Genomic DNA, 23147 nt, shown 5'->3' on the forward strand with positions numbered 1-23147 from the left:
ATTCATTGCTAGTCCTGCAAAAATGTTTAAAAATCAAGGAAAGATACCATACTGGGGAAGAGCAGGAGGAAAATGGTTAACCAAGTGTAATTTACCAATCATTCCAACAAAGAGGCATATGGTTTCAATTTTCTTACTGAAATTGAATTACTGGTTTAGAACAGGTTGGCAGGGTAAAACCGTTTCATATGTAGCCATCCAATACTCCCTCCCTTTCTTTTTCATCTCCAAGTACATGTGGCAAGTTCAGAGATTGTTTTCTGGAATTTAGGAATCCCAAACCATAGGATTCTCTCACTGTGCAATTTTTCACACTTTTAGTTTTCATTTTCTGATAATGCAAACAGGTAGAACTTTGTAAACTTAAAATAACAGAGATAATTTTTTGAGTGCTTACTTTTTGAGTGCATTTTTCTTAAATATCTATAAAGCCAAACACTCTGTTCTTACGTCCCTCAAATGAGAGCAGTTTGCAAGGGAGTACACTTTTGGGGGAAATAGGTTAACCGTGTACATCATCATTACTTGAATTGTCAAAGAAAACACCTAGAAAATATTTTTATCCTTTTTATCACTATTAAAACCACCAGGCACAAATATTCCAGCGTAAACATGAAAGAATGCCTCAGTAATCATTAAATTTATGTTAGTGTTATTGCTCACCTAAAAACATCTTTAAACATCTGGGCAATATTTTGTGGCATTCCCAAACCTCTGCTCCTCTGTCTCCCTGGTCTGTATGTGCTTCACATGCTTGCACCACAGAAGGGAGACATTTGCTTGCAAGGTGTGTGTGGCTGTTTCCGAGGCTATTGCTGTTAAACTTCACTACAGACTCTACAGAGCTTCACTCAAGTGGACCTGGTTTTTCTTGCACCTGAGCCCACTGTTGGATTTCCTGCTAAGAAGCCGGAAGAGTGGCTACCAACATCTGAAATGTGGCTTCGTCTCAAATTCCTGTAGCTGTTTTGCAAACAAGGTTATGCCAACACACACTGTTTCCCCTCATGAGCATGCACACACCTTCCAAATTCATGGTGGTCCTCAGATGCTCGGAGCACTTGTCGAAATCCATGTCCTCCTTCTCTTGGCGTTGTTGGTCTAGCTATGGCTTGCAATAAATTTTGTGGAGAGGCAAGCTGGAAGGTCCCAGAGGACAAGGGAAAGGACATGCAGTGAGAGTGAACTAATAGTGACAGCTGAGAAAAGACCTCCCAGCTGGATCAACAGAACCACAGAATCACAGAACCATTGAACAGGCTGAGTTGGAGGGGACACACGATGATCATCGAATCCAGCTCATGGCCCTGCACATGACATCCCCAAAGGTCACACCAAAAGCCATAGAAAGAATAGAAGGAGCAAAGTCGTTACTGCACAGGCTTTATTCCCTTACCTCCCTGACTCATCATAACAGGAGACATCATAGAGATCCTGTCTGAGCTTCAGAATACAAAACCAGAATTTTTAATGGAAATAAACAAAAGAGACTGAGGAGAAAAATAATATCATGGTTCACAAACAAGAGATTGAAAGCTGAAGGGTTATTTTTCAAATTTATTTTTTATTAATGCCACTCAATATCTATATTAATAGGTTTTTCTTCATAACCTACAGAGTGACTGATTAATAATTTTCACTAATTCAGTCTGGGAGCAGGAATCATTATGTCTTGGCAAACAATCATTGGCATGAAAGAAAAACTGTACAGGTGAGGTAATGCATGTGGGAACAGACAATTGGCTCAATTATGTTTTGATAATCCATATAAAACTTGGGAATTACAAATACCACTGTAGAAACCAGGACTGTGAGCTAATTGCCAAATGAACAGAAGCAATGAACACTTTTGTGACCAATTAATCTGTGTTTTGTTCTAATATATATTATTATTTTCCCAGGTAGATTTAACAATATGAAAAGATGAACAAAATTACTTTTATAGTAACATACATCCTTAACCTGATGGATAACATCACTTATTTACTTCATCTAATACTTCATTAACTCAATGAATGCTTCCAAGTTCCAAAAATTAATACTTCCCAGGATTAAAGTCTTTCAGACAAAGGATCTGAGAACAAAAATGAGCAAGTACATTGAAACTAAGAGAGAAAATCAAAGAGAAGTGTGAGGAACAGAAGCCATAATCCAGGTTGCTCTCCTACAGCTGGTTCCATGAGCTGCTGCTGTCAGCCTAATGCGTTGTCTGACTTGGGTTTGTCTACTCCTAATTTTTTTAAGTGTTAGGAAGTAATTTTAGCCTTAGCTAGAAGACTGCATTTCTAGACAATCCTGACAATGACTGTTATTTCTGTTGATTTCTGTAGACATCTGGAATTATTGAAAAATTCATGGATCTTTACACAGGTATATTTAATTTTTTTCCTGTATTATAAAGCTTCCCCTGTGGTAACAGAAAACAAAATTATTCATAAATATAAATTACGGTGTATTTTAGTGAAACTCAGAAACCTTAGTTATATATATACTTTCAAAACCTTGAAGAGGATATTCTCCCTAAAGGTGGAATGAGTACTTATTTTTTAACAAAATGCATTTTCAGCAGCACTTTCTAAATTTAAATACACTCTATAATCAATTTGAACTGTAATGTGTGCAAATGTAAATAGAATTTCATCTCATAAAAAACTGTCTTTGGTTCATGAAAAGTCCTGTTCATGAATGAGAAGATACAGACAAATGAAATGCTGAATTGGAAGCATGAGCAATTCAAAATCTGCCTTTCAGACTGACCCACAGACACAAAGTTCTGCTCTGAGACCCTTAGAGGGAAATTTGCCACTTGTCATATTACAATCATGAATACTCTTTATTTTCCAGCTTTTACTGAACATGTTGAAGACACTCATGAGCTGTTTTGGCAGATACTTATTGATGCAGTTTAAGTCTTCTCTTAGCTATAGTCTTTAGTCATTTTAGTACACTGAGAACTAATATCCAAGTCTGTCAGTCCCATTTTGCATTACAAATCATTTGTAGTTTTATAACTGTCATTTCCAAGGACATCTGGAAAAGATGGATTTATGAAAGGTTATCGTGCATTCTAAGGAGGCCAGGAATTAGCATGACTTTGTAAAGGTTCTTGTAAATTGAGCAGCAGCCATCACTGGCAATAAGCTGTTTTCTGCTCCAGTCAAGTATCTTTATTTAAATATTAAGGAAGAGGTGTGACCTTTGGCCTTAAAGATGACTATGATACAGCAATAGCACAATCTATTAGCTGTCAATGAAGTATTATGGCCCTGGCTCTCTCAAGACACCTATTTGTGGACAGTGTTATAATAACCCTTCCATTAGGCATCCCCAAGGCAAATAACCTTGGCTTTAACAGAGTCAGTTTAAAATTCCTTGGAGTAACATTAAGAGAATATCTGGTTTGTGTCAGTTTAGGATCAACTACCAGCATTAGTCCCATTCTGTAAATTGTAAGTAGCTGTGGATTTATTAGAATTTTTTTATACATGCCCACAGGTAAATATTAAATACAAAGAATGTGAAAAACTCCTATTGCTTTCTACTTCCTACATGGAATATATATAGATTAATGGACATCTGACAGGTTGGAGCATTTTAAAACAGGATCCATTTTCTACTGTATACATTTAATTTCTTTTGTTGATGAAAATTACACAGTGACACTAGAATTAAATTGCACTGAAAAAAAAAGAAATAAAACAGTAAAAGCAATAAAAAGAAGTCTAGATAACATTCCTGCGAGTTGCTATGTTCTGCTATATAAATTGTTAGGTACAATAGGATTAGAGTACTATCGAAAAAGCCAAGAAATTTTCACATGCCGTGTCTTGTTTGCCTCTGCTGCATTTTGAAATCAAGGTGTCAGTTTATTTAATATTCAGTGTTCAGATCAAGACAAAGTGTTTTCAAACTTATATGGGATGTTCAGAACAAGTCTTTTCTTCATGTCTCCTTTGTTGCTTAGACAAAATAAATCCGATTATTCCCCCTCCATTAGCAGCTGAGCACCCTTAAAAATTACAAGATATTCTATCCATATACAAATCTGCTAAAGTTTTGCTTTGCACCTTGTGCAAAAGAACATCTCTAAAGTTGCCTTTCCTTGGAGATAACAATCAAGGTAAATTCCATTTAAATATTTTGAAAAATTAGAAGTACATGCAAACAGTAAAAAAAAAAAAAAAAAAAAACCAAAAAACACTAAAAGTCCTATTAACATTTCAAATATTTTGGCCAGTATCCTGGCTATAGTGTTTCTTCTGAATCCAGGTTTAATATCTTACACAAATGGCATTTGAAACACAAACAACTGAATGTGCTTGCAGTTCTGAAACCAGAAGCTTCTCTAGTTCTGTAAGTATAGCTTCTGTAAAACTTCCATTTTCTGTTGATTTCTAACAGTGGAATATAATTCCTTAGACAGGAATAAAAGCATTCATGTGGTGGGGAACCACATGAGCTGTCCCCCCAGCAAGATTCAGCGCCTCCACGTCACCTCCCTGTCCCCAGAAGAGCTTTGATGGAGCCAAGACAGTAATGGATCCCCTCCAGCCACAACCCCCAGGAGTCCTCTGCTCAAGGAAGGTTTACACATTGCAGAAGAAGAAAGCACCTGAATTAAAATAACTCAGTGCTAAATTGGCCAGTTCTCTTTGCTAGTTTTGAAGAGTCCCCTCACCACCTGCAGTTCCTGACCTCCTTAGAGGGTTTTACAGGAGAAAGACGAATAAAGGAAAAATAAACTGTGGAGACAATCTCCTACCATGCTGTGATCCATCTTCTAATGGGTGCATTGGGATTTATCCCCTTGCCTGACAAAGGCAGACAAGACAACTTGTACTTGTACATGGGTCAAGACTGGAAACACTCAAAACTGTCAGTGCAGATTCATGCTACCGCCAAGAATATTTGGCTCTTTTCCAAGGGCCATCACTACTCTGGGCAACATGGCCTTCAGGACTAATATTTTCAGCCTGGGAGCTCTGCTTCCCCCCAAGAGGTCACGGCATGGTAGAGAGTCCCTGCAAGACACAGAAGATCCTGAATCAGACTGGACAATTCAAAAATGTTCAGCAGGTATTTTGACCCTGACATTCTCAGAGTTGAAAGCTGTGGGTGCAAAAAGTACAGCACAGTGAAAGATGCACTCACCTTTCTTGTGATTCTGACAAGCTTATCACAAACCAGTGTTAGGGAGCTCCACACAGGTACAAAGCAAACAGTTAAGTTGAGGATTGCAGCAGTTGTTTTCAAGTGTTCAGTTCTCACATATTGCACACCATGAAGGCAATTTTCGCTCTCAATAAAGGGCACTTGACTTTTGGTTCATTCTCCCTTTAGCACTCCTCTTACACTGATACAAAGCCATTTTCTTTCATAGGGCAATACAAGGCAGAATCTAGGATGTAATTTAAGGGGCTCTATTGATATCATAAATTACAACAAGTCTGCTGAAGCAGTTTATGAATGGCAGTAAAAACCTGAAACTGAACTACATCATTAGAATCATCCATTGCATACATGTATTATTATTTATAATACAGACCTAAGTATCCCTACATTTTATAGACAAAGGAGATAAAGTAGGACCTTGCACTAAATGGGAACAGGGCTTCCACAGCCTTCTTGATGGCAGATGTGCTCTAATAATGGAATAGAAAAGTGATGTAACTTTATGAAGTTACTTCATAAATGAGAAAATAATCAAGTCTTGGAAAGTGTGATGCTGCTGCAAGGTTTTATATAAGATCAGTTCCTTGTGCTGCTCTCTGAGTAACATCTTATCGCCACATATCAGCAGACTGAATTTGAGGGGGACACTTAGGACCTTAATTATTTCTGTACACACGATCTGTGTCCATATTTTTCCATATATTCCAGAAGTCTGATTTGGCTGAAAACCACATCACTGTCTCTGTTTCTACTTTTACATTATTTGGCTGCTACTGGCATCTAGCATAAACACTTTTACCATACAGTTAAGCAAAGAAAGAAAGAAAATTAAAAAGCTGCCATCCCACTGAATGAATAGTCCTGAATCACTTGGTCTCAGTTTGCTTGAGAACTTAGATCTCCAAAATGAAGTAATTCATAGCCTGTATTCAAACTTCAAACATCTGCTTCGGGAAATGGGCTTTGAAGGGAAAAGTCCAAATAGGCACATTTTTGCAAATATTTTAGTGTGTAATTTACTTAATTCTCTGTGTTACTTCACTGTTCAGAACACGACATGAGGCTGATGGTGGCAGTAATAATCATATTTTTCTTAATTATCCAAAAAATAAATTTGAAACTGTGAGCACGAACCCTTATTTAGAAGGAAACCCTCAGTTAGGCCAACATGCTCTTGATGAAAAGATGGTCTCACCAGCAGTGTTAACAGGCCATGAGAACCTCCTAGCAACAATAAGGGTGCCTGAAGCCAACAACCATCCAGTTTGGGACTTCAGGTCTGAGGGAATCAAATCTATTTCTTACTGGATTTCAATACACTGAGCATCAAAACTTAATTAGCTCTTCTGAAGCAACAAGGCTTAAAGGGCAAATATGTTTATTTTACTCCCATGCTTGATAATTTTAAGATTAAGATAGATAAAAACCCGATCTGGCCTTTTGAAATAATCACATAAATACTTGTCTCCAGTAATGTATTCACATTCTTGCAGAGCTGCCAACATGTTAAAGCACGGACTGGTCTGGCAGGTTCACCTGGAGCTGCAGCTGCTCCCTGAGAAGCAGAAGGATCTGATGCTCCTCACACTTCCACCAGCCTCTTGGTGAGGAAGAACAGTGAAGAAGGGAGGGGAGAATATTTTTTATCTTTCAGAATGAGGCACAGTTTGAAGAGGGAGAAAATAATGTGAGAGGTGGGCAAGAAGGGGTACTCATCACTTACCCTACCAAAAGCTGCAAATACGCTGAAATAAGCTCCCCTCTTTTCCTTTGGGAAGGGACAGGTTCTGCCAGAGCCCAGCCCGGTACTCCTCTGCCTGCTTCTCAGGATGATATTTGCCCTTCAGCAGAGATCTTCCTTTGGGTATACCAAATTCCATTTGTGACATTTTGGGATCAAGGATGTATCTTCCTTTGTTTTCTATGCTCCTTAACTTCAGCTGTCTCATGTTTTGCTTTCACTTGCCTGAAGGACTCTTTTGCCCACTGCAAAAGAGCAAGTCAAATTTAAAGTAATTTGGAGTTTAAATTTCCAAGTGGAGACACTGACCCTTGGGTGCTCATTGCAGGAGCCAGTTCTCTGGTCCATGCTTAAAATTGACCATTCTTACTTTACTTTACAGTAAGTCTATATTGCTTTTTGTCAGTTTGTTTTTATAGCAAGCTAGCTCTGTATATTAACTGTTCTACAGTAAAAACTATTTTCCAGAGGAAATGATGGAATGGTATTTCTGCAATTAGTTTTATTATTGCCTTTATTTTCCAAGTGGCTCTGTAGAAATACAATTTTATTTCTTTTTTTGAGGTTCCTCTCCCTAATGACTCGAGGTGCCCATGTCACAGAAAAATTAATTGATAAAAAGATATTATGTTAAGTACTTTTGAGGTTGTCACATTATGTTTTGAAAAGAAACATTTCTTTTAACTCAACCTACTCCTGGAATAGTATAATAAAATACTTCAGCTCACATATTTTTATCAAATTCTGAGTATCAAACTAAAACAGTTTTCAATATTTGGGAACTGAATACAGGCTCATTAGAAGTAAATTCAATGTACAAATGTTTTTTCAGTAAAATGCTCAAAAATAAAAACCAACCAAAACTCCTGTTAACCACCCTTAACAAAATTAATGTTCTCAGAGGGTTTGTAGGAGGGAGTGCTCTTGGTCTGAGATTTTGGCTGCCCTCTTGTTCAAATCTCCTTGGGCTCAGAAGTCTGGGAGGTCTGCAGAAGAGCTCAGCTATGCTGCCAAATCCTGCTTGTATCATGGGCCAATACCAGATTGTGTAATGTCAGTATTATACTTGCAGATTTTGAACCTGTTGGATGTCAGCAGGATTGAAAAGTGACCCAGCTCTGGATTTGAGGCAGGATGGTTAGGAGCCCTGTGACCAGCCATCTGAAGAAGAAATCCAGATGGAAAGTGAGGCAGGGAGGAGGTGTCCTTCCCTGGAGAGATGGGACCGTGGGCTCACCACCAGAGGCTCCTTCCATTTGAACCTTCTGGCTGTGGCACTGGTTGCAGAACGGAGCACATGCTGTCCCTGATGCCTCAGCTTCACAGACATGTGGCCCTGAGACATGCCAGAGGTATGATTTTGTGGTGATTCAGGACACATAAATGTTACATTCTAGAATTCTAGAAGCCTGAAAGTAAATTTCTAATCCAAGGAGTATGTTTTAAAAATTCAAAAGCACTTTGAAGAGCCACTACTGTTTGAATTGCTCCTCTTTTGCAAGCAAAACATCCATCTAGAAATATTTATGCATTGATTCCAGAAAATTAATAGATGTGATATCACTTGAATCAAGATCCTTCACAGAAAACTGTTTATTGCCTCCTTTCACACATAGTTTCCAGCAGTAATGTGGCTGCTAATCACAGCAATCTGTGATTAGCTTTCTGACAATCTGTAGCTTTCTTGACAACCTAGCATTAAAAAACAAAAAACCAAAAACAAAAAACAAAACACAAAAACCAAAAAACTCCACAAAATTTCAGTAACTGAAAATTAATATCTTAAGTCCCTCCTGGAAATCAAAAGGAAAAGGTCTCAAGTCTATATCTAGGTGCTAATGCAAGGACTGATAGGCTTTCTAAGGAGGCAAGACAATTAAGATAATTTGCCAGTGAAATCTTTTGAGATTCAACCCTGATATATGCTGCTGTAAAATAGGAAAGTAAATATAAGAGTCAGGAAACTTCATGGCAGGTAAGGATGCCAACATCTTAAAGTGAATGAATTAAATGAATGTATTGAACACAATCTTAGCACTTAAGTACACATCCTTAGACACAGGGATCTTATTTGGGCCAGAAAATACAGTTTGGAGAGACTGAGATGTTATATATCAGTGACATTTGAAAAAAAACTCACTGCTTATTTCTATGATTTGAGGCGTTTCTCCTTCTTATACAAAGTGTTGTATTGAACTCATAAGCATATGAATCTCTTTGACTATACTACTGTTTAATCTGCCTCTTCATAACTCAGCTTCTTATTCCATTATAATGCTTGAGTGATTCACATGCAATGTTTCCAATCCACTTTTCCTATCTTGTGAAACTTTTTAACGAAATGTTAACATTTGCAGGCACCAGATGTTTTGACATAAGGAGAAGCAATATGTAAATTTTAATCCATGGTAGGAACAATAGCCTGGAGGCACCTTCTTCTTATTACATGAATCATATACTTAACCACAATGTGGTGGATTATATCAAAATCATCACCACTCTGAATATAGAACACTTGTCTTGTGGTTGCCAATTAATGAAACTGGTATATATTTAACTTGATGGGTACCAGTGATTTAACCAATAAGCCTTGGCATACTTCACTGCTGCAGTCTCCTTTATAATTAGACTTTTGATCTGATTATTATCACAACTTCATACATTTTCTTCTAATCTCCCATTGGCTGTCACCACAAATGACGCTGACATTAAATCTGTTTGTCTGTCAGTTGCAAACATCACTACTTTTAATCAAGCAGTGTAGCACATAGGGCTTTTATAATCTCTGAAATAACTTCTGATTTTATTTTCTGTCATTGTTTATTTAATCGTTAAGTCTCTGAGTCCAAAACAGGACAAGCATTGGCTTTCTACAAAGCAAAGTGGGGGCTTTCAGTCCCTTCACAAAGGAGCTGAGTACCTTTTATGGTCAAATCCTAAGTACATAATAAATATGGAAAAAAGCAAAGCTTCTTTCCATAGATAATCACTGAACTTTAAATAATATTTATAATAATATTCAATTTTAATACGGATAAGGGTGTCTTAATTATTTGAAAAAATAAAGAGACTGAAGAAATCTTTAGTACAAATAAAATGTTTATCTGATGTACACAAAAAAATGAGCACTGTTTTACATTAAATGATAAACTATTGCAAAAGTAGTTGAAATTTGTATTACTAGTCAACAACTTTTGCATCATTTCATGCACAGAAAGCACCAAATATCTTCTAAAGAAGGCAGCACTTTTGGTATTAGAAATTCAAAATGAAATCTGAATCCTTAACTAGCTTCCTTAAGTGAGTATCTTTAAGTGCCAAATGTACCTAATTATCCGCTTTAAAAAATGTTTTACATCTTAAAATACAATATTCTGTTTATCCTAGATTGTCTGGGGAACATCTAGTACATTAAAAGGTTTTTGTAGAGCTTCTAAGTGATTTAACTGATATCATCATGCCTGCTAGCAATTTTGCAACATTCTGAAAATACTTTCCATAAATCAAAGCCTTAGCAGCAGGAATAAGCAGATGGCAGGAGACCATATTAAAGAATGTATCAATTATTTTTATTAATGGGATGTTACTGGATCATGATGTATCATAATAGACTAAATGTTTAGCTGTTATGAAGTATTTTGTCTGTTAGGTATCTGAGATGTTCTTACTGGATGTTACTAGATTGCCTTTTGGTGGCCTTTTTGAGGGTCTGGACAGGGAAGTTTCACAAGGGACATGAAAAAGGTGTTTTCATTTCAGTCCTTTAATTATATTCATACAATAAACATAAAATGCCCGCAAGTATAAAATGTAATTGTAAAAAGATTGCATATATAGTGCGTAATAAAGTACATTCTGTCTGCATACAATGACTTAGAAAACAAGATACTATATGGTTAACAATGAAAAATAGCAATTATTATAAAAATATTCTACAGTCTCATAATAGCAATGTAAATGCCTTTACTTATCTAAGAGACTTAACATAATTTTAAATTACAATAATTTTACATCCTCCATTTATATATACAGTTCCATTAAATTCAGAAAGCATTATAATATCAATGTTCTTATTAAGATTAAGCAATTGAATTTTATTTAGTTATTTTATTATATAAAGCAACTGTGTTTCTGTTTGTTAAAACTGTTTGCACTTACTGTACCTTTTCATACTATCCATGCTGTGCACAATGAAATAATTTAGTTTTATTTTCTCAGTATAGCATCTATATCCATGTCATGAATTAAACAGGATGTTAATATTTCAACTCCCTTTCCCTTTGTGTAATTATCAGTCTGCTGTTTTGTGGATTCTGTAGGAATAAGTCCACCAGCTTTGAACAGCTATTACTGAAAACAAGCAATAACTCCTCATTTAATACATCTTGACAAAAATAGCCAGTTCTTCTACCCCCTACCCTGCTTGAGGTCCAGATCCGCAAGACTTCAAATTCTTTTCTAGGCCCAGAGCCACATGCATATTATGCATCTCTTTCATGAGATTTCACTAAACAGATCTCTGTTGGAAATAACTAAAAGTTTTATTTTTCTTGCACCACAACTCAGCCCAATAAAACTTGCATGGACAGCAAAGAAATTCTGCCTGACAGGAAATGTCAGGATTTGGCCCTGTAGTTATGAATTCCCTTTCCTCTGCAGAAGCTGGCAGGGCTGGGTTTGGCTCTGCCCTAGAAGTACTCTCAGCTTCACAGCGTGGTTTCCAAGCCTGGGGTGGGAGAGGGAGTGTTTACTCCAGAAAGTCTGGGATGTGACTACCAGCACAAGCATCTCCTAAATACCTTCAGCAGCATCTCTTAATTCCCAAAATGTCCCAGGCTGGTTTTGCAGTCTGTACCACCATTTAATTTCAAGGGTGAGCCTGTAACCCAGGTTATAATCATTAGTTGAAATACTGATTATGATGACTTCCTACTAGAGAAAAATGCAATTTTGGTAAAATACCATTGCCACAGTAAACACCTAGGAGGGTTGATGTATTTGTTGTTTTGGGCAAGGGAGCTGGGGGCTTTGTGTGCAGGAAAACAGCCTGAGTATGTTCAATGATAGATGCAATACAATGCCTTGCAAAAAGAGCATTGACTATCTTAAGTTTCTCATGCAAGGACAGAGAGAAAAATTCTGGTCCCTTAGACTGAAGCAATTGTCAGAAGAATGAAAATCAACTTTAAAAAATTTAATGGATGCACTATAATGTTTTTTTAGAACAGTGCTTATAAAAGTGATGAAATTCAGGATGTTATTTAAAGTCAGTATAGTTCAGAAGTATGGTCTAACTCACATGCAAAAGTTCAATGGGAAAATCATGTAATACATTCATATTTAATTTCTTTTTCTCCATTATGAGCAATTCACACTGGTGTATTTAAAACTAATGTAGTAGAAACTGCAGTACAAGGACAAATGGCATTTGATATTAACCAAATAACACTTCCTTTCATCTGCTGAAATGGACAATACTCATATGAGGCTAGACATAATATGGGCATAAATGTTACTTTTAATTCATCGTGTTTTGTATTCAGATGTCAATATTAGCAATTGTCTTTGACAAAACTATGTCAAAGTGATTCCTCTTTTATTTAACCCAATTAAGATGGTGGTGAGTCCTATATCGAGTTATCTTTGGTTAATACTTGTTTGTCTTTCTGATATGCTATAAAAACAAAACAAAGAAAAAGTGCAAAAAAACAGAAAAAAAACCCCAAAAAACAAAAACAAAACAAAACAAACAAACAAACAAAAATAAAAAAAAGAAAAACCCACCCCAAAGACCCCAAAATAAAAAAGCTAAACCAAACCAAACAAAAAAATTAAAAGACAAACAAAAACACCAAACCAAAACAAAAGAAAATTACCAGAACATGTCTGTTTTCTAGTTTTTATCCATGAAGTGTGAGTGTATTAAAGCCTCTTCTAATGGTCAGGTCTGTGCTTACATGTCACATTACATCCAAGTAGTTTGTACAAACTCATAGAAAACCTTGAGATTCCTAAAATTGTAAATATTCTTGTGAAATTGGACACACCATCATCTTTCATAGCCATCTGAGTGTGATTTATTATCCAGCTGCTAATTTTTCAGTTATGAAACTCTTGTGACTCTGCCAGGGTTGGTCAGGCATGTGCTGTGGCCTGGCAGGAACACAAACCTCACAAGGACTGTTAGGAGGGCCCAGGTACCAATAACAAAAGAGGCAATGGTAAAAAACAATTGCTCTGGTTTTGGATAGTATGTTTTTAAAAACTTTAAATGTTCATGCAAAAAGTGATCCACTGATCTCTTACTATTTCCAAACCTGTGACACTTCTGAAGTGAGGCAGGCTCAGTGACAGCAAAATTAATATGCATTTTTGAGACATATTTTGAATCATTACAGAACTCTTGTGGTGGTTTCAGCTGGGGTAATTTTCTTCACAGTGGCTAGTGTGGGGCTGTATTTTGGATTTGTGCTGGACAGATATGTTTTTGTTAGTGCTGATCAGGGCTTACACAGAGCCAAGGCCTTTTCTGCTTTTCATGCTGACACACTGGCAAGAAGTTGGGGGTGCATGGAAGGCTGGGAGGTGACACAGCCAGGACCGGTGACCCCAAATGACCAAGGGATTTTCCACACCAAGTCCCCCTCTGAGGGGGATTCCATATTCCATATTCCATATCAAATCATAAAGTGGGGGAAGCAGGAGGAAGGGGATGTTCGGAGTGATGGCATTTGACATCCCAAGTCACCATTAGCTGTGATGGGGCTCCACTCTCCTGGAGATGGTGGAATACCTGCCTGCCCATAGGAAGCAGTGACCTAATTCCTTGTTTTCTTCACTTGTGTGCATGGCTTTTGCTTTCCCTATTAAACTGTCTTTATCTCAATCCAAGAGCTTTCCAGATTTTACCCTTCCAATTCTCTCCCCAGTCACTCTGGCAGCTGCATGAGGCTTGGGTTAATCCATAACTACTCCCCAATGTGATCTTTTTGCTTTGATTGAGGAAGAGCTATGAAGAACCTGTTTCAGTTTATATTCTTATGTTTTAATATTACAATTGGAATGATTGCACTTAATGTTCTTTAGGAGCATACATCACTCTCCAGAATTTCACTATGTATAGAAGTGAGTTTTCTGAATGCCCCCTCCTAGCAAGCTGGTTATGAGAGGCAGTGCATCACATCAGTGTTTCTGAATATTGCCTTCAGTTTGACAAGTCTTCCTTTCAAGCTTTTCTGCAGGGAGTCCAAAGCCAAATATGAAATTAAATTCTTGTTTAGAGTGCATGCAATGGGAATCTTGTCATTTCCCTCTGCTTCCAAATGGATCAAAAGCACATGCACAGATAGAGTCCCTTTGCAAAAGCCTCACTGTGCTGTCAAAGGACACTGAAAGTGTCATCCAGCAGCCCAGTATTGTATCTGAATTCCAATTTCTTCCATATAAAAAAGTACACAGTTTGAATATTCTTGGAATAAATAGCTGACATAGCACTGTCACAAGTAGTGCTTGTTTTAAATTGTGCTAAGTGTAACGTGGAGTGTCTGTGCTGTCTTGTATATCCACACAGTCTTGCTGCTGCAATGCTGTGTCTTTTTCTGTCTGAGTTCATTTGAATCACTGTCATGGCATTAGTTTCCAGTTTTCTTCTGTGTCATTAAAATAGATATTTAAAAGAGTGTCCTTTTCCTACAAAAGAAATAAAAAAAAAAAACTAAAGGCATTCCATAGAAAGCTTAATGGATTTTGTCCTTTTAAAGAGAAGCCCACACAGTTTAAACTTCATGCCTGTGTAAAAGCATTACCATCTGACATTTTTAGATCTTAAAACCTGTAACATCTCTACAGTTCCCAGCTTAAATATTTTTCTGTTGCTTCAAATTCTGTAGAACTTTTAGTTATAAAAAAAGAAAAAAAAGAAATTAGCAAATTACTAAATCTCATATTTGTATCAGAGAAATGTGTGAAAAGAGTTTGAATACAGTTTTGCAACATGGGTATTCCTTTTTGGTAACCATTTTCATAGTACTGATAAAAGTCATGAAGCGATAGTAAAAATATTCCCAGTGAAGAGAAATTTATGCAAATGTTGGCTGTGAACAGAGGGTGAATTTGGGGCAGAGTGATATGGGTTCATGTCCATCTTATTTTCTTGCGAAGTAAGGGCTGATTGAAATCCTTGTCATGTAGTAATTGATTCTTACAGTGTCTCTCCTTGTAGGTATTTAAAATAAGAGCAAACACCATGCTTACATTTAACTAAGTCTTTTAACAAATGTTTAGAGAAGTATGAGACCCTTTCTGCTTTTATAAGTCATCTCCATCATCTGTGCTAAAGCTGCTTCTCCTGCTGCTCTCTTTTGATGCAGCTGGAGATGTGGAGGACAAGAGTGGGTCTGTTCCAAATGGTGACACTGTGTCGTCCAATAAAATCTCCTCTAGTCGTTGTTCCTCTTTCAAAGCTGCGCTGAAGGACAAATCTGTGAAGTGAGAAAGGGGATCAGAAAAGGCTGTAGATCCGTCGCAGACATCAGAATTTTGTCCATGTACCAGAGGCATTTGTTGAGAGTAGTCTACAGAGTTCTCCTCTGGGTAAGACTGTTGCTTGATGACTTGTGCTGCTAAATCGACAGCACTGAGCGAAGACATGACCGGAAGGCCGTGTGCACGCGCCTGGATCTCCAGTTCCTAACATTTCAAACAGAAATAATTGGACAACAATTTTAAAAGAGAAAACACTCTTTTCAGAACAATTGCAGAAAATACACAAATCATGCATGAAAATTCATTGTACCTCTTGCCCAGTTGTGAGATTAAATTTTAAAATATAAAATTTCTTATCTAAGAAAATTTGCTAAGCGTTTTTATATTCCTTTTTGTCATTAAGCAACTATTATACGGGAGCAGAAGAGGTAGGACAGCCTCTCTAAAACCATTGCACACCGAATGCAATGAAGGTAGCGGAAAAATGTTGCAACTTGGTAATTCATTATAAAGCTGTTGTCTAGAGAAAAAAAAATTCTTTAGTTGATAATGCTAATATTATACAGATATATAAGTAAATCAATATATGTAAGATGATCACTTTTATATCTACCTATCTACCCATCCCATTTCCATAGGTGTGTGTCTATGTTAGAATATTGCTTTTTAAGCCATGAAGGGCTATATTCTACCTCTTAGTGTCAAAAGCAGACATAACATAAGATAGTCTTTTACTGGGGAGCCTAATGCATTAAATACTTTGAAAGGGAAAATTAAAATACTGAAGGGAACTTTGTGACCAGCATTGATTTTTTGATTTTTGGCTGCAGAAATATGCTTATTTCCTTTTTTTTTTTTTGTCTTTGTTTCTAACACATGAAACTGTTTGTACAACTACTTTATTACTTTTCCACTAGTTACTTTATGCAAAGTATAATTATCAAAGAAATTTCCTAGAAATCTAAAGAATACGCCCTCCCCAATATACACAGAAATAAAAAGGCAAAGTCAATTTATTTTTAATAAACATAATTTGAGGAAAAATTATATAGATTAACAAAATTTAATGGGGGACAAGTACTGAGAAAGCTTTGTAGTTCATGACAACGCTTATACAAACCTGAATTCGGAGCAGAAGTCTTCTGTTAGCATGCTCTAATTTCTTCTGCCTGTGTTCTAATTCTCTGGCTCTCTGTTGTTCTTTTTGTAGCCACTTGATGTACTCCACCGATGCTTTTAAAATAGTTCCTTTGTTCCAGCGCATATCACTGCAGAATGTAGAGATAACCTTTTCACAATTGTGCATGTCAGCAGAATTCATAAGAACTTACAAAATCTTTTACATTAATATGAAATAATGATTTACATGACTATTATTCACTCTTAGATATTATTGCTTCTGAATGGAAATTTTAATAGAATAGTTAAGAAGCCCTTATATAGTAAAATTAATCCCAGAATGAAAATAAGTGTCAAAAGAAAGTAATAAAGTGACTTTTTGTGGGAGAGCTAAATGCAATATCATGATTCTACCATTACAGTTTTTATATTTTTAGTGAAAATTGCTTTTATTATTAACTCTGAGATTAAAATCTATGTGCAGTATTTCTGCATTAATGAACTAGGAAATATACATTACTGAGGACTTAAGCCTAAATTTTTAAAGATCATTTTGAATATACTACTTCTTTTACCTGACTTACTAATGAGGTTGCTTTTATGCTTGTAGAGAAAAAAATGATCTGTGCTGAATGCCACTCCTCATTGATGACAGACCAGAAAAATCACACTTTCATAACCATAATGACTAGGGAATGACAAAAATCATGTTCAAAAATCTTGAAACAATTTAAAAAACAAGTTAAAATCTACAGCTACATGCAGACCTCAACTCAAAATAAAAGCTTTGCAAAACAATTAGATTAATCCTGTGCATCATTCAGGAAATAATGGTTTGACTTCCAGCTTACAAGCAGCCTCACTAGCAACAGAACACTTGTTCAAATTAAACTGTCCAAGACTTTCATGTATACATTTATCAATCATACATTCCTTTAAGTAAGGTCTTGGAACAATAATGAGTTTTGCTAAAAATTTTTAATTTCTAATAAATTTCAGTATTTTATGATACAGGATGGGTTCACTGCACTAAATATGCAGTTAAATGGGCTTTATCCAAACTATCTACTTCACTGCAAGTTGCGTAGGCTGAGCAGAAGGTTGGTCAATCTTCTGGTCCCAAACCAACACAAAGCTGTTTTAAGAGCAAGTAAGAATCTGATGTTGGGAAGGACAAGCATTTTTTAATACCTCTTCCAAAGACATATATTTACATGCTGTCATTTATGGAGGAAAAAAAGTATGCCCAGCTATTATCACCTTCCCTTATTCATAGAATCATAGAATATGCTGGGTTGGAAAGCACCCATCAGGATTAGTGCGTCCAACTCCTGGCCTTACACAGGACAGCCCAAGTCACACCATGTGCCTGAGAGCATTGTCCAAACACTTCTTGAACTCTGCCAGGCATGGACCCATAACCACTTCCCTGGAGAGCCTGTTCCCAGTGCTCAGCTACCCATCTTTTCCTGATTTTCAACCTAAACCTCCCCTGACTCAGCCTCGTGTCATTTCCTTGATTCCCATCACCGGTCACAAGAGTGAAGAGCTCAGTGCCTGCCCCTCCACTTCCCCTCATGAGGCTGAGCACCTTTTGAGATTTCTTCAGTGATTTATCGCCTGAAGGTATAGTGCAAAAGCCAGGGAGGTACAGGATTTAGGGACCCAGACCACCCTGTTTTTCCAGAGGCTTTACCATGGAAAAAACTTTATGGAGCTGATAACTTTAAAACACTAAGAAGCAAATGCAAAATTAGTTGTGGTAAAGCATCACAGTGTTTAACCATGCCACAGAATTCAGGTAATTTTCTAAAGATTTGGGAGTAACATTTTTTTTTTAATCCAAGAATGCTCAAATTCAAATGTCAGTTATTTCTGGACAACACACAAACTGTGAGGCTCCTGTACTCAGGGACCTGGCCTCCTCTCAGTGCTGCAGGCCAGAAATGCACAGCTTTTAGGATTCAAGGCTGAGGAGGTCAGAGAGAAAATAATTGTTGTCTACAACCCTACTGTCTTGGGTATGTATTCTGATTTAGATATGATTGCCTGGTCAAAAGGCTAGAGCAGAGGTGGGACTGGGAGCCAAGAGCAGAATAATAACAACTCTCCCATGATGGCTGAATCATCTCTTGGCAGTTCCTCTGCCTTCTTCTTCCTGTCCCTCTTGAGCAGGTGAGAGGACAGAATTTCTTGCCAGCATCCCACAGGCACCCTCCCAGGAGAGGACAATCTCCTCTCAAATGGCTTACCTAGGTTAAACTGTACAGGTTAAGGAAGCTTTTAGTATACATATTTTCTGGACAATCTTTCACTGCCATCACCATGTCACAGTTTCATTTCCACCACACCCTTTTAGAAAGTTAGGTAAAAATACTGAGAGGTCTCTGTTTATGACTAAATTACAGTGGAGTTTGAAAGGCAGTAAAGGGTTTGTCTGTCTATGCCACACCACTCATGAATAAAGAAGCTACACAAAATAAATAAAGTTAGCAGGACAAGAACTTTTCAGACAGGGATTCTCCACTCCCATCTCAGACAAGAGCTATATATGATAAATGTTGAAACACAATCTGCCTTGACAAGGAGGTTAGTCTCTAATAAGTGCTAAAAACAAAACTAAGACAGGTTTGAACTGATGGTCCAAACCTGAAGATATAGTACTATGAAATTAGAAATAAAACCCTAGCTTGAAAAATGGAAATAATTGAGGAAATGTAACAGCAGCAGAAAAAATTGAATATATCACACATTTAGAAAATATATCATAGTGTTTTCACAAAAAAAAATTAATGAATTCAAAATCAGACAAAATTATTTTTGGTTGATTTTTCTGATTGACATATGAATAAGTCATATGTTCATTACTGTATTTGGAATGTTTTTTGATTAAATTAATTCATGTTACACTTAATATCATCTTGTGATATGGCTTACTTTTACTTCATGTTTCCTTGATAGTTTTAGTTTTTATTTCTTTGGCAATTTTTTTCGTAGTTTTGAATAAATCTTCCCTGAAGGCCTAATGCCTGGATTCAAACTGCCAGAGAGATGAACCTGGTCAGCTTTTGCATGAGATACATATGGATAGATATCTCTTGTGGTAATATTTACAGATCTGAGAGGCAAAACTCTAATGGAGAGTTAGGATAAAAAAGCAGAGGTACTATTGTTATTTAAGAGACTGAAAAGCAGAGGTACTATTGTTATTTAAGAGACTGTTCCTTAAACTGTGTACACATGTGTATGTGTCTGTGCATGTGTGTGTACCCCCATATGGTTCTACATCACTTCTCATATGTACAAACACTGGTAAATGAAGAATATTGAACCTATTGAACCTATTCTTATTAAATGAAGAATATTGAACCTTCCAATGTTTGAAGGCAACATAGCAAAGGAACAGCTGATCACCTTAGAAGTGAACATGTATTTCACTCTGTGCCTCTCTTTACCAGGACCTAAGGAAAATCCTGGAGGTGTCTGTGCTGATTCTGCATCACAGGCACTCTTCACTCATTGCAGCCCAGGGACAGCAGCCACAGGACAGTGCTGCAGAGCACCAGGGCTCTGTGCAGATGTGCAGGGCTGGGGGAGCAACAGTGCAACTGGTGAGCATGAAGGCAAATTTGGGCTGGTAAAGGTGAGATTCCTGCATACCAATAGTCTGAAGTGCATCTAGATCTACAGGCCAGGCAGGCAAGCAGATTCATCTGTGATGGGAAGAAAAAGCAACTCAACATTTGAAAATTGATTAAGTCAAAGCACAAGAAGTGCGTAAGAGGAATTCAGAATGTCTCTGATCAGTTATTTGGTTTCTGTTATTTCTAAATTGGGTGTAAATAAAACTACCTGAAAAGTTATAAAAATGTCACTAGGAAATCGTAGTTTTTGCTTTTTAGAGATTTGTTGATTGCACTTAGAGATAAAAACTGAAATGAAAAGCCCTACAAAGACATTTTTAGAACCCTCAAAAATTGAGGAATCACTAGTAGTTGTTACTAATTTAATTGGAAGTTTCTGTATGAAAACAGACAAAATACTTGCATTCCTAACTGTTTTGATTCTAAAACTTAGGTATAGACCTACTGATCTTCAGATACGGCAGGAATTCTTTTCTTCATTTTGATCTTTCAGTTCCATTAATTTGCTTTGGTCTGGATTTTTTTGGTTTTCAGTATTTTGTTGTTGTTGTTGTTGTTTTGGCATTTGTTTTCTTAGTCATGATTTTTATTAAATGCATGCACCATCCTGTAAATTCTGAAATACATGGGAAATTTTATATTCAAGCCAAGTCATTTGAGACCAGTAAGATGTTTTGCCAGTCTGGTCATCAGAAATGATGCAAAGGACGATTGCTTCTTTGCTCCTGTGTGTCTGTGTGGTAGAGTAATTTGAAGTTTCTAGCAATCCACAGATATGTTAGTGAGTTTAATTAACAGAGGCCAATCAAAAATAATAAGATTTTTATGGAAAATTAAAAAAAAAAAGTAAAAAACACATTATGTTTTATTAGTCTCTGAATCCTCTCTCCTCATAACTTTAGCATCTGAATCTCTCTACAAAACTCAAATGTCCAGAACAAAACATGTAACTCTCACTAAGTAGAGTTTCCTATATCAGAGAAACAAAACATAGAAAAGAGACTGATCTTCAGCTCATTCCATTATTTAAACTTTGTTGCAGGCAAAGGAGCTTCACTAGTTTACAGAAGTTGAACTCCTGTAGGAAGGATGGGAGCACGTGGCCATCTAAGATTAGAACTAATTAGTAAAAGCAGTGTTTGAGAGAGTGTGATAGTTACAGAGCTTGCCAGACACAGGCCAGTTACTAATAACAAATACATTTTCAAAGCTGAAACTGTGTTTGCAGAACATTTCTCTCCCTGTTTCTGAGAAATTATCTTTAAACTAAAGAAATTTGCTCAAAGTGCTTGGAAGGACTTTGTACTTGTTTTGAGGACTTGCACAATTTCAAAGTGTTTTATTCTGAAAGAGGCAGCAAGTTTCCACTTTATAACAGCATGAGTGTACACAAGCTTTTCCTCTGCAAGGCATGTGTCTGTGCTGGCTGCTAGAGGGTCTGTCCACAGGCAGCACAGAGGTCAGGCACTGGTACATGCAGAGAGCAGAAAGGAAAGAGTGAGAGCAGCCCACTGCTTCTGCCCAAATCCTCAGCAGTTCTCTTAGCATTCCAGCTCTGCAACATTACTAGAATTCCTTTTTCTCATTTAGCTTTCTGGGAATTTAAGTCCAACTACCATTAAAGTGGCATTGCCAGACTCCATCACAATAAGGAATCCTGTTAACCACCTAAAAGGTGGGTTCTGAAAGGTTGAACACAAATAGAAAGGCAGGTATAAATAAAGGAGCAGGTTATGAGTTTTTCAGCAAAATATGGCTGAGTGTTTCTGGCATTTTTAAATTCTATTTTTGAATTTTGTTCTTTAAAACTGATTTGCATTTCTGAATCATCTAGCACTTGGATATCTAAGCATTGAAAGTTAAACAAAAGAGTCATAGTTCTTTGTAACTTACACTTATCTTCATTTTCTAATGCTGATGAAGTGAACTTAAAACACCCATTCATTTATGTAATGTAATCCACACTTTTCATCATTAAATTAAGAAAAAAAGAAAAAAGTGAGAAGAATAGGGGTTTAATCCAGTCAAAAGAAAGTCCCTGCAGAAGCTCTGCAGGAGCCAAACAAGCTCACTACATAACCAACAAAACAAAAGTGAAATAAAAACCCCACACAGCACTTCTAAGAAATATAAATCACAAAAGGTTTCCAAATGGCATAAAAAATGTCCTTTTCTGTTTCTGATTCTGAATGTAATCTTCTTGAAGCAAGCCATCTGGGACAGGCATGCTAACCACAATGGCTTAGTTATAGTAGTGTTTGCTCTTCAATGCAGAGGCTGATTTTCTTCCCTGTCATTAGTCTAGGCATCAGTAAGCTTTCTCCTTTTACAACTAAGTTTCCACTTTAAGAAGAATCTTCTGAAATCAATATGAGGCAAAAATGCTATGTGTGATAAAATGTTAAAGATAAGGTATTGCAAGCCATGATAAATCTCTTTCTTTCAAAGCAGAGGGGGCAGACTGGGGGCACAGTAAGGTGTTATGAAGTAAAAAGAAAGAACTGAAAGAGAGAATAAGGATGCTGAGTTATGATTTGGCAAAACACGACCATACCAAAAGGTAATAATAATGTTGATCTGCTCAGCCAATAAAAAAATCAATGTTTTGTTTAAATGTTCAAATGAATATATTTCTGCCTAAAAATACAGATACAAAAAAAACCCAAAACCACTACTTACATTTCTTTGAATTAATTTATCCTTGCACTAAGCTATAGCAAAATTGTGTTGCAAACTGTTTTTCAAAAGCCCTGCAGGTTTTGATGCCTTTTTTTTTCTTAGCACCAGCTTAAAAGCTTTTCAGTAGGCCTACTTTCCAAAGGAGTACTGATTATCAGCCTTTTGAAGGCAGCAGCCTTCAGAATGTGAGATACTTAAGTTCACCTTGTGCCTTTGTAAACATAAACCACTCTGGGTCTGGTCACACTGCTGAACTCAGTCATGGGTTTGCAAACTAAAACAAGATAAGGCAATGATTTCAGAGTCTA

The 23147-nt window shown here is 36.8% G+C and overlaps 1 protein-coding gene across 1 annotated transcript in view; it reads right to left on the reverse strand.

The window, feature by feature from the left end:
• Positions 1 to 15220: 15220 nt before the first annotated feature.
• Positions 15221 to 23147, reverse strand: part of TFEC (transcription factor EC) — an 87168-nt gene continuing 79241 nt past the window's right edge. The window contains exons 7-8 of the mRNA XM_064732494.1: positions 16518 to 16665; positions 15221 to 15601 (exon numbers count right to left, since the gene is read on the reverse strand). Coding sequence (XP_064588564.1) covers positions 15221 to 15601; positions 16518 to 16665 — 529 coding nt within the window. The remainder of the gene's footprint in view (positions 15602 to 16517; positions 16666 to 23147) is intronic.

The sequence above is a fragment of the Zonotrichia leucophrys genome, chromosome 1A, assembly GCF_028769735.1.
Source record: "Zonotrichia leucophrys gambelii isolate GWCS_2022_RI chromosome 1A, RI_Zleu_2.0, whole genome shotgun sequence".
NCBI lineage: Eukaryota > Metazoa > Chordata > Aves > Passeriformes > Passerellidae > Zonotrichia > Zonotrichia leucophrys.